Below are 15,403 nucleotides of genomic sequence, written 5' to 3'. Positions count from 1 at the left end.
TGAGGCCGCATGGTGCAGGCCAGCCCACCTCCTTCCCCAGCTCCCAGCTTCGGAGGCTAAATCAGTGGGTGGGAAGTCATTGGCTAAAGGGGACCATGGGTGTTCAGTGGCCTGGTGTGGCCTTGGTTCATCCGTTTCTGTTTGTCTGGACCACCTCATTAGCTGCTGCCTCCGTGGAAGGTTAGAATTTTATGGGTTTAAGAACCCATTCGAATGAAAAAGCTTGAAATACTGGGATAGCCCGAGGTTCAAGCTAATTAATACCCCTTTTCAAATGGGGCTTTGGTGGGTAGGCTGAACCTTTGAAAAGGAATCTTTTGAGAGTGCTGCAAGTCATTGCAAATAAAGCCTAGGATGGAAGGGAAGAACCTGGGAGCAAAATAGAGCCGAACGCAAGAGGAATCTGTCATTTCTGGCAGCGAATCGGCCTGATAGAGGAAAGAAAAGAATGTTCTTCATGCAAATAAGGTCCACTGAGGCTTCTCTGGGCCTTCGGTCAGATGATCCTCAAACCTAATGATTTCCACATCTAATTCAACACGAAATTAGTCATTAGATATTAAGACAAAAGCAGGCAGGCTCTCCTATCTCAACAAAGCATCTTCCCCACTGAAGTGGCATTATCTCTGGAATAATTAAAATGGTTGCTGAAGTATGAAAACATTCCATTAACTGGAGTTGCCTTTGTTGAGACGTGCCCTCCCTTCCTCCCCAGTAAATCGAGATGGCCATGATCAAGGACAAGGAGATACCAGGACCCAAGTAATGTGATCAAACTTAAATCCTCTTTGGCGCCATTTCTGAGCCAGAGAACAAAGTTCCTATTTGGAGGATGCAGTTTTATTTGTGAGCAAGTGTGGCTGTCCTGCTTCTTTCTAAGGCCCCCGTCTGAATGGTCTGCACCCTAACAAAGGAAATGAAGCCTACAATGAAAGTATGGCAGACGATCGTTTTCCTGGAATGCCCCCAACCTGCCTATTGATTGTTGGCAGTGTTTCCAGAGTTCAGATATCTTAATTCCAAAAGAGCACAATGAGCGAGCCACAGTGTTTTTATCTGCCAAAACATAAACAGCTGGGGGTTTGACATTCACTTGTTACCAGGAGGCATTGTGGTCACCTGATGTGACCCATACCTGTCTCTCTACAGTGTGGAGTGAGACAATCAGCCAGTCCCTTACCACAGGAACATTACACCGTCACAATGTGCCACACACCATAGCAAATCAGCCTTCACTCATTAGCAGCGATTTAGGATGATGGAGTCTTAACATCCAACAGGCTTTTGTGTTTAAAGACAGAAACCGCATTACCCTCTGTTTACAGCCAATGTATTCATCTTCCGTATTTCTTTAGCAGTCCACGTTTTTAAACATTACACATTCAGCAGGCCTCTAAATATTTGTACGATTCTTAAAAAATAATGTGTATTTAACGAAGGAAAGTTTCTCAACATTTAAACAGAGATTTTTAAACGTAACCACTTTTAGCCATTTATTTGAACTGATTTCTAAAAAAGTCAGATCTTAAATGCTTAAAACCCTGCAAAAATAAATTAATTAATAAACAAAACACATGTAAAGGCCAGTGTGTTTGCAAAAAAAAAAAAAAAAGGTATAAATGAGTGAATACCATGGATTTAAGGTTTCTGGGTTTTTGTGTGACTTGTGTGTGTGTTGCTTACACATGGTTATATCATCCAAGAGTTGCCTTCCTAAGGTTTTAGTAAATTTTGTGAGAAACTATGACAGAAAAGCAGAGGCCACCACCTCTGGTTGTTTCTTAGTTGGGATGCAGGATTAGGTTGATCAGCCCACAGTGATTCTGAGCTTCTTGTCCTCTGACTCAGTTCATTCCCATAACTGAGTTCCTTTTATTATGTCAGAGGATCTCTAAGTCCCTCTCTTTAGGTTTTCATTTTTGAAACTTGGTATCTTTCACAGAAATGATAAATTTTAAGCTGTGTGTATCTGCCATTTGCTGACCCATTGTTCTGCCATTTTGATTTATTGAGCTTGTCTGTTACCATTATTAAAAACTTACGTACCCCCTATTATTATTTTATTCTAATTAGCTGGGCCATTTAGAGGTTTCCTCTCCTAGGAGATGAGATTGAGCCTGTATAATTAGCTCTCTTCTTTCAGACAGCTGGCTAATTCATCACCTTGGAATGCAGCATTAGACTCCCTGCTCACCTGTTTATTTTGTATGACCATGAGTACCTACTGGTTTTTCCTAGACTTAGAATAATATTGCTCCATCTGGGACTCAGTTTTATCTTTTGTGTTTACACAGGTGGAAAGTAGACCCCATGCCAAATATTCCATATCATCATGATTACAGCGGAACAGACTTCCCCTGACTGTAGTCCCTGGCACATCACTTTTTGCCTTAAGACTTCTCTTTAAATTACTTTAATCTACTTGTTTTAACCTGGCATCATTTTAAACTGTGAGAGCCATAAAACCACACGTTTGTTGTATCAGTTACATTGCAGTTGACTTATTGTAAGTACACATTAAAACGACGGTGTAAGGAATGAGAAGGAGAGAAAATGGCAACCACGGATTACAGTACCTACAGCTAAGTGGCAGCCCAGCAGGGCTACAGTGCATACCCTGCCCCACCCACTCAAGGATACGCACAGACCACCCAGGCATATGGGCAGCAAAGTTATGGCACCTATGGACAGCCCAGCAGCTATGGACAGCAGAGTAGCTATGGTCAACAAAGCAGCTATGGGCAGCAGCCGCCCACTAGTTATCCCCCGCAAAACTGGATCCTACAGCCAGGCTCCAAGTCAGTATAGCCAACAGAGCAGCAGCTATGGGCAGCAGAGTTCATTCCGACAGGACCACCCTAGCAGCATGGGTGTCTATGGGCTGGAGTTTGGAGGATTTTCCAGACCAGGAGAGAACGGGAGCATGAGTGGCCCTGATAACCGGGGCAGGGGAAGAGGGGGATTTGATCGTGGAGGCATGAGCGGAGGTGGGCAGGGAGGAGGACGCGGTGGAACGGGCAGCGCTGGAGAGCGGGGTGCCTTCAGTAAGCCTGGTGGACCCATGGACGAAGGACCGGATCTTGATCTACGCCCACCTGTAGATCCAGATGAAGACCCTGACAACAGTGCAATTTATGTGCAAGGCTTAAATGACAATGTGACTCTAGATGACCTGGCAGACTTCTTTAAGCAGTGTGGAGTTGTTAAGATGAACAAGAGAACCGGACAACCCATGATCCATATCTACTTGGACAAGGAAACAGGAAAGCCCAAAGGTGATGCTACAGTGTCCTATGAAGACCCACCAACTGCCAAGGCTGCCATGGAGTGGTTTGATGGGAAAGATTTTCAAGGGAGCAAACTTAAGGTTTCTCTTGCTCGGAAGAAGCCTCCGATGAACAGCATGCGGGGTGGTATGCCTCCCCGTGAGGGCAGAGGGATGCCGCCACCACTTTGTGGAGGTCCCGGGGGCCCAGGAGGTCCTGGGGACCCCATGGGTCGCATGAGAGGCCATAGAGGAGACAGAGGTGGCTTCCCCCAAGAGAGCCCCGGAGGAGGAAACATCCAGCACCGAGCTGGAGACTGGCAGTGCCCCAGTCCGAGGTGTGGAAACCAGAACTTCGCCTAGAGAACAGAATGCAACCAGTGTAAGGCCCCAAAGCCTGAAGGCTTCCTTCCACCACCCTTTCCACCCCCGGGCGGTGACCATGGCAGAGGCGGCCTCATGGACTGCGGTGTTCCTGGTGGGATGTTCAGAGGTGGCCATGGTGGAGACAGAGAGGGCTTCCGTGGTGGCTGGGGCGTGGACCAAGGTGGCTCTGGTGGAGGAAGATGGGGTGGCCCTGATGGGCCCCCTGGACCTTTGATGGAACAGATGGGAGGAAGAAGAGGCAGGTGCAGAGGACCTGGAAGAACGGATAAAGACAAGCACTGTCAGGAACGCAGAGACCAGCCCTACTAGACGCAGAGACCCCACAGAGCTGCACTGACTACCAGATTTATTTTTTAAACCAGAAAATGTTTTAAATTTATAATTCTGTATTTATAATGTTGGCTACAACATCATGATTATTCCTTGTCTGTACTTTAGTATTTTTCACCATTTGTGAAGAAACATTAAAATAAGTTAAATGGTAAAAAATAATAATAGTGTAAATATTGAAGTGATAGGCTTGTCCTGGTTCCTGTACCTGCAGAACCCCTTTGCCTACTGCCAAGATGTGTCGTTGATTGTGTTCAAAGGATTTAAAAAAAAAAAAAACTCACATTTTTTAAAGCACCAATGTAAGCGGGGAACCTTAAGTGGTTTATGAAACCACGTACTTCAAGAAAAATAGAGTATAAAAAAATATGATCAAAATGTATGACCTCAACAAGAGCTGTTTTCCAGCTCTGGTGGTACTTAATATGGTCCACAAGCCACGAAGTGCTTCTGCCCACCCTCAGTTCTCGCCCGAGCCCGCGGCACCAGCCTGGTTGGGCAGCTTCTTCAGGGTGGGACTGGGTGATGAGAAAAGACCCCATCTGAGGACGAGAGAAGAGATGCAGGAAAGGTCTGGGGGCAGAGCATCCCAGGAGAGGAAGGAGGAGCCCCCAGCGCAAAGCCTTAGGTGGGGAGGACCTGCGTGAGGCAAGAATGAACATGACTGGACTAGAGGAAAAGGGGCGTGGCAGGAAGTGTCATCAGATTGCTAAGGGGCAGACCCGGGCTATCAGGCTATCGAGGAGTTCTGAACAGGAAAGTGATTTGAGTCGATCCCACTGGCTACCATGTAGGGAATGATTATGTCAGATGAAGAGTGAAAACCAAGACCTCAGGTGGGTCTCTCTGGGAGTCCCCCATGTGAGAACTCATGGAAGCTTTTGCCTGGGAGGTGGCCATAGACTTGGTAAGAAGAGGTGGGGTTTGATTCAGCACAATGTATGTGTGTATGTATATATATATATATATATATATATATATATATATATATATAAGCAGTAGAATTCCAGTTTTTTTCTTAAAACCTGTTAAGTATATTTTCTTAACACACATATAGAGTTATAAATATTTATCTCAGACTTATGGATTTATATGCTTAGATATACTGATATAACATTATTATAATGCAATTTATAATATATAATTATATTTTTTTCCTTTGAGAAACAAACCCCAAACTTTTTTGGGGGAGGGTGGAAATAATTTGTCATTGCTTATAAAATTGTTTGGTATTTCCAGTAAACTATGAAAAGGCACAATATAGGCTTTCCTGTTACAGTAGTTCTCTGTTTAATTGGCAGAATATGAGCATATATTTTGAAGCCAGAGTTTCCACACTTTGTGGGTGACTTACAGGTTCAAGGTTTCAGCCTGAGCAACTGGGTGACTCCCGACGCTGGTTGCTGTGATGGGCAAAAGTGTGTCGAGAAGGGACTCTGGGGGCAGGAGCCCTGGAAGTGCAGCGTGTAACCCTCTGCTTCTGTCTCCCTGCAGTGATCCCGAAGGTCACCAAGCACCTGCTCTCGAACCCTGTGTTCACCTGCATCATCCTGGCCGCCTGCATGGAGATTGCAGTGGTGGCTGGCTTCGCTGCCTTCTTGGGAAAGTACCTGGAGCAGCAGTTTAACCTTACCACCTCTTCTGCCAACCAGCTGCTCGGTGAGTCTGCTCCTCCGTCCCCCCGGGAGGACAGAGGGCTGCTCTCATGTGGGTAACCCTCTAAGACTGAGGCCCACCGGAGAAAGAGCCCAGACTCTGCTGCTCCTACAGCAGCAATATTCTTGGGGTCTGTGTGCAGAAGGAATTTCAGAGTCTATTCTTGCAGCAAAATTTGCCAAAGGGATGTGATAAGAAAGAGCTAAAATATAAAATGTACATAAGAAGCATTGTGACAGGCCAGGAGATCAATAGATTGGTGTGAACTGCAGAATTTGGGGGAAGATAGGATGAAGGAAGAGGGAAATCGAGACATACCCAGAAAGGTTAGCAGGCTTTGGTCAGGCACATAAAAAAATAAGAATATCCTTGGCAGCATGAAACACACAGTCAGCAAATATAGAACTTGGAAGCCATACACTCCCCTCCTGACCCCTGCCCACAGCAGACATAATTAATGGATCACGGCACTCCTCCCCAAGCTCAAGCATGGCTTTACCATCCTTCTCAGTAGGAGACTACGGGCATCTGCTTCCACTGTTTGGAGTTGGCATGGTAAGGAAAACCAATTTGACCTCAAGGGAAGCAGCATTACTTACGTGGAGTTAGGAATGTGGCCTCATGACTGATAAGGGAGATGGAAGAGTCAAGAAGATCGCCCATGTTTCTGGCTCAGACAGCTGATGGCACCATTTTTGAAACCTGGAAACAGCAGAGAACAATCAGATCCATGGGGGAGATTATGAGATCACATTTGAAGTTGCTGAGTGTGAGACACCCATGGTGTGTCTCTGCAGCATCCAGTACTCGGTGGGGGCTCAGCAAGGAGACCCCACTGGGGAATAGAGGTTCTGTTGCATTGGTGTATGTCCAGGTGGAAGTGGAGGACACGGGAGTGGAAATTACGTAGCAAGAAAGTGAATTGGAAGAGAAGAGTCCCAACCATGAGGAAACACAGGAGTCTGAGGGGAAGTCCGGAAAGAAATCCACAGGTCATGGGAGTCAAGGAAGAGATGATTCCAAGGAGGAAGCAGGCAGCTGTGTGAGTGCACACACAATGAGAGCTGGGTGTCTCCATTAGCTGCAAGCACTGGGACGTCCTGTGTCAGAGCTGTGTCCCAGACGTGGCCATGGGGAGCCCGTGCTCCGTGTGGAGAGCTGCCTACAAGAGGGAAGGAGTAGTCTGTGGCTGCAGGACACTTTCCCGAAGCTCAGTCGTGGCACAGAGGAGAGGGGCTCCAGCAGGTGGCCGTGTGTCCATGGAGGGGGAGCGGGGGAGATGGGGCATTGCTAGGAAACATGAGCAGTTTGCTAAGTAGAGGAAAAGAGCCAGCAGAAGGGGATTTGCAGGAAAGAGAGGGATGTGGATGGACAGCCCTCGACAGAAGAAGAGCTCATAGGTCCTGCCAGTGCAGAGAAGGAGAGAGGCATGAGTCTGGCCACTGAGACTACGGCTAGTATGGCCCTGCATTTGAGAGAGAGCTCCAGCCCCATGAATTACCTTCTCTGGTAAGTAGGGTGTCAGATCGTCTGCTGAGAGGAAAGGTCTCCTTCAACACTGCCTGTTTCTTCACCTAACGGCCAATTAGCAAATGCAAAGGTGCTAACCCATCATGAGTCATCAGGAAAACACACATTAAAACCACACTGAGATACCACTGCGCATCCACTGGACTGATAGTACCAAGTGTTGGTGAGGATGTGGAGCACCTGGAACTCTCATGAGCAGCTGTTGGGAGTGCCCAGTGGTGTGAGCACTTTGGACAGTTCCTGGGCAGCACCTATGAAAGCACAATTTTATGCTGGGATATGTCCGTTCCGCTTCTGGGCAGATACCCGACAGAAATGAATGTTTAAGTCCACTCCTTATGATCTGCATATGTAACTGCGTTCAGAGCAGCCTGGTGCATAATGACCCCGACTGGATACAGCCCAGACGTCTGTCAACAGGAGAATGGGTAAATAAATTAGAGAATGTTCATACAGTGCTGCCATACAGCATGAGAAAGCAAGCATTTTCATACCTGCCTCAATGCGGATGAATCTGACAGAGTTGAAAGACGTCAGGCACAAAAGAGGACATATTTGTAGGAGTTCAAAGAGGGAAAAGTTAATTAAAGTGGTAGAGGCCATGATGATGGGAACTATCATTCCGGAAGGGGGAGGTGGGCAGCCAGTGGGGAGCCTTCCCGGGCTGCTGGAAATGTTCTAAGCTTGATCTGAGCGGTGGTTGGTTATAGGGGTGTTTACAGATGCAAGGATTCATCGGCTGTTCCCTTAAGCTTTGTACACTTCCCAGAACATAATGTATCTCAACTAAAAAAAAAAAATAAAAGCCTACTACGATGACACAGCTGGATCGTAAGGTCTCCTTGGGAACTGCTAGGCTAGCACAAGCCTAATTTTTTTTTTTTTTTTGCTAAAAAAGCTTTACCATCCTTTTTTTTTTTTTTTTTGGTCAAGTGTCACTTTCAAGAAGTATTAGCAAAATACAGGCAGCCCTCTAGTACATGTCTGGCAGGGAGAGGCTAAAGTGGGTCTCTTTATAATTAAAGTCGTAACTTCTTGTTTATACCTGCAGTGTCTCTGGTTTTGCCCTCCAGCAGCCCGGGTTCCTCCGTTTCCTCCTCATTTCTGTGCTGCTCTTCTTACGTTCTCATTACATTTGCACAGTTGCCTTGACGTCGGGGCTGTGTTCTATTTCAGAACAGTTTCTATCGACAAACAAATCAATACTCTTCAGGGCAGAAGGTCAAAAAAACAATCTCGCCTTCTCGCACCTGTTTCTTTCCCAGTGACTCTGTCTGCCAGAGTGCTTAGCAGGGGAGGACCTTCTCCTGCCATGCAGAGAGGCCACCTGCTGGCCCATCTGTCAGTCCGTCTGTCCGGCAGTCCACACAGGTAGCGTGCATGCACGGCCTCTCCCTGTGTCCTGCTCGGGGCCTCACTCTAATCAGCATGGACCCTGGAGGGCTGGCTGCAACAGGGCTGGCACTGGGCATTCAGGGCACAGAGACGGACCCCGGGAGCACCAGGCAAGGCTCGCATCCGAAAGTGCTCAGCTCCTGCAGACCCAGGGCATGGGGGCCATGCAGTCTCCCCGGGGCATCAGCGCAGGGCCTCTGAACCACCCTGGAAGTCAACAAATGGGCCAGGGTCCGGAGAAGAGCAGCACAGATGATGAAGGTGCTGCTGGCGTGGACTTATGCATGGATCTGTGCGTAAAGATACAAACGGCTCAATCGGCATAGTTTAACGTAATGAGGATGGCGTTTCGGGGTAAGTTCTGATAACTGAATGCCAAGGCTGCACATGCAGCAGGGAGGAAGAGAGCAGCCTGATGACGGGTTGGGAGAAAAGGCGCTGAAAGCCTGTTATTGCCATAGTTACCGTCCTCACTAGGTGATGCTCCCCCACGGTCTCCGCTAGGAAATGAAACAAAGCACAGGCCTGCTCTCTGGGCATGGGCATGTCCGCACCAATGTTCATGCACACAGATCCAGCCTGCTGGCCATTTCATCCATCCCAAAAAGAAGCCTTAAGTGCCCACTCTGTGCGAGGCACAGGGAACTGTGCTGGACTGAAGAGGATGGAAAAGGTTCCTGTGCTCGGGGAAGCTGCGTTTGAGGAGGGGGAGAGTGAACAAGAAACAAGACCAAAAATGAGTAAGGCAGCTTCAGATAATGGGGAGAACCATGAAGATAATAAAATGGGGGTGAGGAATGATGGGGAGCCCCTGGATGGAGTATAGGACTGCTCTAGATGTCATGGTCTGGGAAGGGCCCAGCCAAGGAGAAATGCTGTACAAGAATGTCCCAGGAGAGGGACCAGCAGGTGCAAAGCCTGGGGTTCTGAATGGGTTTGGCCTGTCCCAGGGAGAGAAAGGAGGAGCCGTGGGCCAGGGGTGAGCAGAGAGGGGCACATGGGGGCTAGACCATGAAGGTCATTTCTATACCAAAAACCAGTTAAAATCAAGCATAGGTATTCCAAGAACATCAGATAATACAGAGATATGTTTTATTTAAATGTGACTTGTGCTATTTTCTTGCAGAGCTCAGCCTTCCTGATTATGTTTTTCTTCCCCTAATATTAAAATTAATTTGCATTCCCTTAGCACATACCAGCTGGTTGATGTAGTCGATTGACCTAGAGGTCTGTTGATTGGCAAGGAGGAGACCGCCTAGACTGGGAAATTGGCCATGCACGGTCTACACGGTGGATAAATGATGCACTGTAATTTAAAGCTGAGTTTTAGATGAAGCAAATCAGGACAGAGCAAAGCCAAACAGGAGATTGGAACCCTAGGATTGAGTCTGGGGTTCTGAGAATCAGAAATAACAGGTTTATGGTCCCTGCTGCCTTGCAGATAGCTCTTTTTATAAGAAGGGGAGAATATTTATGCCAATTACTCACCAAGAGCTACAAAACATATTGACTGGATGGATGCTCCTTCCCAAGAGGTCTGGGAGCAAGTTAAAATGCCGTCTCCACAGGCTGGTGAGTGCTGGGATCTTTGTGTAAACAGCCACCAGACCCTTCCATGAAGCCCTCCTCAGCTAATGAGGAAAGGGGAGAAAATCCCCAAATGATCTCGAGTCCCCTTTCACATCACTTCAAAAATGCACAGAGAGCACGTGCGTGTTCCCAGTCTGTCTTTGTCTCATGGTGGTTCCCACGCCAGCCCTGTCTTTCCCATGAGGATACCTTACTTAGCAAGATTGGTGTATGTACTTGGACTCCCCATAACTAAGTGTTTCCACGTCTGTCTCCCCCAGTTTTCTGTGAGTTCCCGGAGGGCAAAAATAAGGCCCCTCATGGAGACTCGGAGGCAGCTTGGAGGAGGCAGCACTGCAGTGGGGGGTCACTGGGAATGTGGCCCGCGCAGGGCTCGGCCCCCAGCCTGGCACCCATCTGTCTGCGCCGATGGGCCCTACTTCCCCCACTAATGGTTCCCGCCCCTCTGTTTTTCTCCCAGGGATGACTGCAATCCCATGTGCCTGCCTGGGGATCTTCTTGGGCGGTCTCCTGGTGAAAAAGCTCAGTCTTTCTGCCCTCGGGGCCATTCGGATGGCCATGCTCGTCAACCTGGTGTCCACAGCTTGCTATGTCTCCTTCCTCTTCCTCGGCTGTGACACAGGCCCCGTGGCTGGGGTTACTGTTCCCTATGGAAACACGTAAGTCCCAGAAATGTCCGCTCCCACCCCTGCCAGCCCAGGGCTGCCTGGACTCATTCTGCATGGTCGGATCAGGGAGCTCTCTTTGTCCCAAGTGGTGACCACGAGTGGAGGGTTCGATGATGCCTCTGTATCTTCCTCCCGGGGTTGAAGAGTCAAATGGACCTTTTGGGTGGAGGGCTCAGACCATTCCACTCATTTTGGCATTTGACTTTAGGAACGATTGAAGATAGATAATACAGATGAATTTTATTTTAAAATTCAGCTTTTTTTTTTTTTTTTTTTTTTTTGGAGAGGGAGAGAAAGAGAGAAAAGTGGGGGAAGGAGCAGAGGGAGAGAAAATCTGAAGCAGGCTCCACGCCCAGCACGGAGCCCGTTGCAGGGCTCGATCTCACGACCCTGAGATCATGACCTGAGCTGAAATCAAGAGTGGGACAACCAACTGAGCCACCCAGGTGCCCCTTAAAATTCAGCTTTAAATGAAAGACAGAATAGATTCCAATCATTCCGGAAATTATCAGAAGCTATCATCAGGCTCCCATAATAATTATAGGGTCTCACCCCTAGTAGGTATTGATAAGTATGGGAAGGAGAAGGAGGTGGGGAATAAAAGGAGAAAAGAGGGAGAAGGGAAAGAAGTTGGTTCTTATGGGACACCTTTTTTCTAGTTATTATCCCAAGACTTTGGCCTAGAGTCCAATCAGAATTGCCCCAGAGGGAATTATGGAGAGCGCTTACATGTCCAGCATCAACAGCTGTCCCCTTTTCTGTGTGAGAATCTGAAACTGCTTGGGGATCAGTCTGGAGCATCCAGGCTGCAGCAGAGTCAACCTGCAGGATACCAGTTCCTCCTCATGCCAGTCTCCTCCTCCAGGCAGGCCATCAGGCTTTCTCTGGTAGTCCTGTGTCCCAAAGATGCAGGAGAGCCGGGCTTACCTGCCACCCGACAAGGTCAAGCAGGCTGAATGGGAGAACACAGGTGGGGGCAGTTGTCCGTATATTCATGCACAGCCCAGGCACTTTACCACCACCAGGGTCTCTTCTGCCCCCACCCCAGCCCAGCCCCCATTCCTCCTCCTCCCAAACGTGGCGCCTTCTGGTGTGTGCATGCCATCAGTAACAGCATTTGGAGAGAAAGACCGCCAGCCTTCTGTGCCAACTCTCAAGTAGTAAACTTGTAGTAGTTCAAAGCACAGGGTCTTACGATAATGAAGTTCTTCTTCATTAAAAAAGAAAAAAAAAAAAGGCTCAGAGCCTACAATCCAACTGCCAACCCTGCCCAAATTGGTAGAGCTCCAATCCCCACCCTCCCCACCCCCGCTCTCCCATGTACGAGTTAGATAGATTTGGGCAGGCGACTCAGCCTGGCTCTGCCTCAGTTTCCTTCTCTGTCAACCCCACGGGGTCACACTGAGAATAAGTACAATAATGTCCGCAGTACCGTGAACAGTGCCTGGCATGTAAATTGTCAGATATCACCGTCATCGTCATTATGAACCCTAGGAGGCTCAGCTGAAAATAATGGTGCTGGAAGGAGACGATTTCTCTCTTACAGAGCTAAAAACACCCACTCCATCCGTTTCCCCTTTGCAGTTTGCGTGCTTCAGGTAGTTGTGCCTTTAATGGTACAAAAGGAAATTTAAAATAACTTGTGTTATTTTTCTCAGGAAGTCGAATCAATCAAACAGACGATAGTTATTGAATCCAGTCTAGTGGTGGTGGTGTTTAAGCATCACAAGGCTTGCTGCGTGCTGGGAGGAGGGAGGAAGCAGAGACGAGGACCGACCCGAGGACGGGAGAAGTCAGTGTCCGGCTGTGCCCGGTGGTGGTGTGGGGTCAGGGAAGGGGGAGCGGGCTGAGGCTGCAGGAATCACGAGCAGCGACACGGAGGAGGTGGCCCCGAGCTGAGCCTGGGCTGCCCCCAGCCTGGAGGGCACATTGGCGCAAATGATAAAGAAGAGGCTTCTTCCACTTCCGGCACCGTTATGTACTGCTCTCAGCGGTGGCGCTGGGCTGGTCCTTGTGGGACAGGGAGGGGTGAGGTCGAGGAGGAGAAGGAGGGGGTGCCAGGCACATCATCACAGCAGAGGGCAGAAGGCTGTCACTGGGGAGATCCAACAGAAGTTGCCCTTCCTCTGATGGTTCCATGTTTCTTCTCTTTTCCAGCTCAGCGCCGGGCTTGGCCCTGGACCCCTACTCGCCCTGCAATAAAAACTGTGAATGCCAAACCGATTCCTTCACTCCAGTGTGTGGGGCAGATGGCATTACGTACCTGTCTGCCTGCTTTGCTGGCTGCAGCAGCACGGTATTGGTGATTTTCTGACGGGATGGGATGGGGCAGGGGACTCAGGCAGACAAAGTAGCTTAAAACCCGTGGCCAGGGGCAGCAGCGGGCAACCACACGCGTTCCATACTTTGTGCGTGTGCACCGTGACTTTTTCTCAGCCTCCACCGCACTCTGGTGGAGGAGCCTCCGTCAGGATGGGAGAACTGCCCGATCATTCAGGCCTTCCTGCTAAATCAAATAGGTTTCCAAAAAGTGTCATGGAGCCACTGGAAGCAGAAATTTCAAAGGAAGCTGTACATATGGAGCCAGAGAACAAAAGATTATGGTTCAAGGTGCTTACCAAGGGTATCAGTGAAACAGCCTGACTCCACAGGTAATGAGCTCCCCATGAACAGAAGTATGTAAAGAAGGGCTAGAAAACCATTTAGAAGACTTCTTCCAAGCCTGAGACTGACTCTAATTTAACCTCTTCCTTAGTTCCCTTTGCCTTTTTATTCTCTACTAGATACCTCCCACCTTTTTTCCATCCCCCACTAAACTGTTTTGTTTTGCTTTTTGGTTTTTTGGGTTTGGGGGTTTTATTTGTTTGTTTTTCCTTCTCCGCTTGAATTGTCCAATTGGCTATCAGCCTGCAGTTTTCTGTGTGCTCTGCTCTGCGTGAAAACGTGATGCTAAGGGACTAGTCATTAAGTCATGCTGATCCCGCCTTCCAGGTGTGTCTCACACCTGCCTGTCCTCTTCATCCACATCCCCACCGTCCTGGTGTGGGCCCTCCTCATCTCTTGCTTGGACCCCTGTGGTATAGTTGCCTAACTGGCCTCACAGCTCAGGGTGGCCCCCTTCTGGTCCATCTTTTGTACTGCAGCCAAAATGACTTCTGTAACACCGCAAAGGACCCCTTCTCGTGCTACCCTGTCACCTATAAGATAAGATCTAGGCACTGCACTGGCTTTGTTATGTGTCTTCAGCACACGTTCTCCATCCTCAGCCACTCCCTTCAGCTCTACTTCCTTTTAGTTTGTGGTATTCAGCTTCCCCTACACAACAGATGTCTTTTTATCCTTCTCTCTCCATTTGGACAACTCCTACACACCTGTCAATACCCTCCTCGAATTCACCCTTCTCTGTGAAGCCATCCCTTTCCTTCTTTATCTTTGGTGCTCTTGCCTCTGCAGTTCCTGGCACCTGTCTCCGCTGGCGGCTGCTCTCTCATTTCACTCCAGTGATCTGCTAAAAGTATTTGTCATCTGCTCTGATCTGTGAGTTTCCTGAGTGAGGGCTGGCATCCAGAACTGCTCCAGAAATGTCCAGGAACGTCTAGATGAAGAGAAAGATGAGAAAAAGAGGGCTGAGTGGCTGCTTTAAAGGAATTTAGAGTTGTAATTACTTGTTTTTCCTTTCCATATTCTGTATCTTTTGGGAGCGGCAATTTCTCTGAAAGAAAAAAAATCGATCACTTATTTTCATCTCCAAAGATTTCATTTTTCCTTGCTTTTAACATTTAGATTCCTGGCCAGTTATTAACATTTTTCCACAGAGAAAATAAATCACCATGTGGGGGGAGCAGAGGGGAAGAAAAACTGATTTTTTTTTTAAATTGGATGATAAAGCAATTTCTTTATGTGAGTGGAAATGAATTTTAAAAAAGGGATGAAGCCTTGCAATTGGTTAAAATAAAAATACAAGCTATTCATTTTCCTGACAACAATTTTATTAACATTCTAATACCCAAAAAAGTTATATAAATCAGTTTTGGTTATTGTCCTGTTTCAAGAATTAAATGGACTCTGTATAGGCTGGTGTCCTGAAGCCAAACAAGTCTCTATTCCAGAGCATTCTCTGACCAAAAAAAAAAAAAAAATTGGTCTTAAAAATTGCATTTCCCTTGATCTTGCATGTGCAAGAGTCTTATTGAATAAGAGCATAACCAGGCTCCTGACTGCTTCCAGCTGCTGAAACAGCAAGCTATGGAATGCAATTATTAGACAGTGAGCTTCTCTGCTTCCCTCTGGACATATCCTTTCTTCACCAGATACCTGCCTTTTCGTCACATTACTGGAGGCCTCGTATTGTCCGCAAAGCAGAGAGGTTCTCCTCCTGCGATTACAAGTCAGAGACTGAGACAGCCGCCGGCCCCAGGGTTAAGTGAGAGTCCCGTTTCTTCCCCATGGAGGCAGATGTCGGGATGAATGAGGGATTTGGGGACACAGAGCCATGTGTATCCTGGAAAGGGGCCCTTGTGACAATCTAGCCTTCAAAACACCCGTAACTGTAGAGCTCACTCCAGCAACTTTACCAAGAGCC

General features: G+C 47.9%; 2 protein-coding genes across 3 annotated transcripts in view; both read left to right on the top strand.

The window, feature by feature from the left end:
* Nucleotides 1-15,403, top strand: part of SLCO3A1 (solute carrier organic anion transporter family member 3A1) — a 301,899-nt gene that overhangs the window by 247,166 nt on the left and 39,330 nt on the right. For both annotated transcript variants that reach the window (XM_021680661.1, XM_021680660.2), the window contains exons 5-7: nt 5,477-5,641; nt 10,614-10,812; nt 12,979-13,117. In XM_021680661.1, coding sequence (XP_021536336.1) covers nt 5,477-5,641; nt 10,614-10,812; nt 12,979-13,117 — 503 coding nt within the window. The remainder of the gene's footprint in view (nt 1-5,476; nt 5,642-10,613; nt 10,813-12,978; nt 13,118-15,403) is intronic.
* Nucleotides 96-3,961, top strand: LOC110572167 (RNA-binding protein EWS-like). Its single transcript, XM_044918023.1, is given in 3 exon segments — nt 96-180; nt 2,636-2,772; nt 2,774-3,961. Coding segments are annotated over 3 exon segments (1,410 nt in total).

Source organism: Neomonachus schauinslandi, chromosome 9, assembly GCF_002201575.2.
Source record: "Neomonachus schauinslandi chromosome 9, ASM220157v2, whole genome shotgun sequence".
In the NCBI taxonomy this organism is placed as follows: domain Eukaryota; kingdom Metazoa; phylum Chordata; class Mammalia; order Carnivora; family Phocidae; genus Neomonachus; species Neomonachus schauinslandi.
Note: the sequence above shows the minus strand (reverse complement) of the source record. Positions and strands in the feature narration are given on the sequence as shown.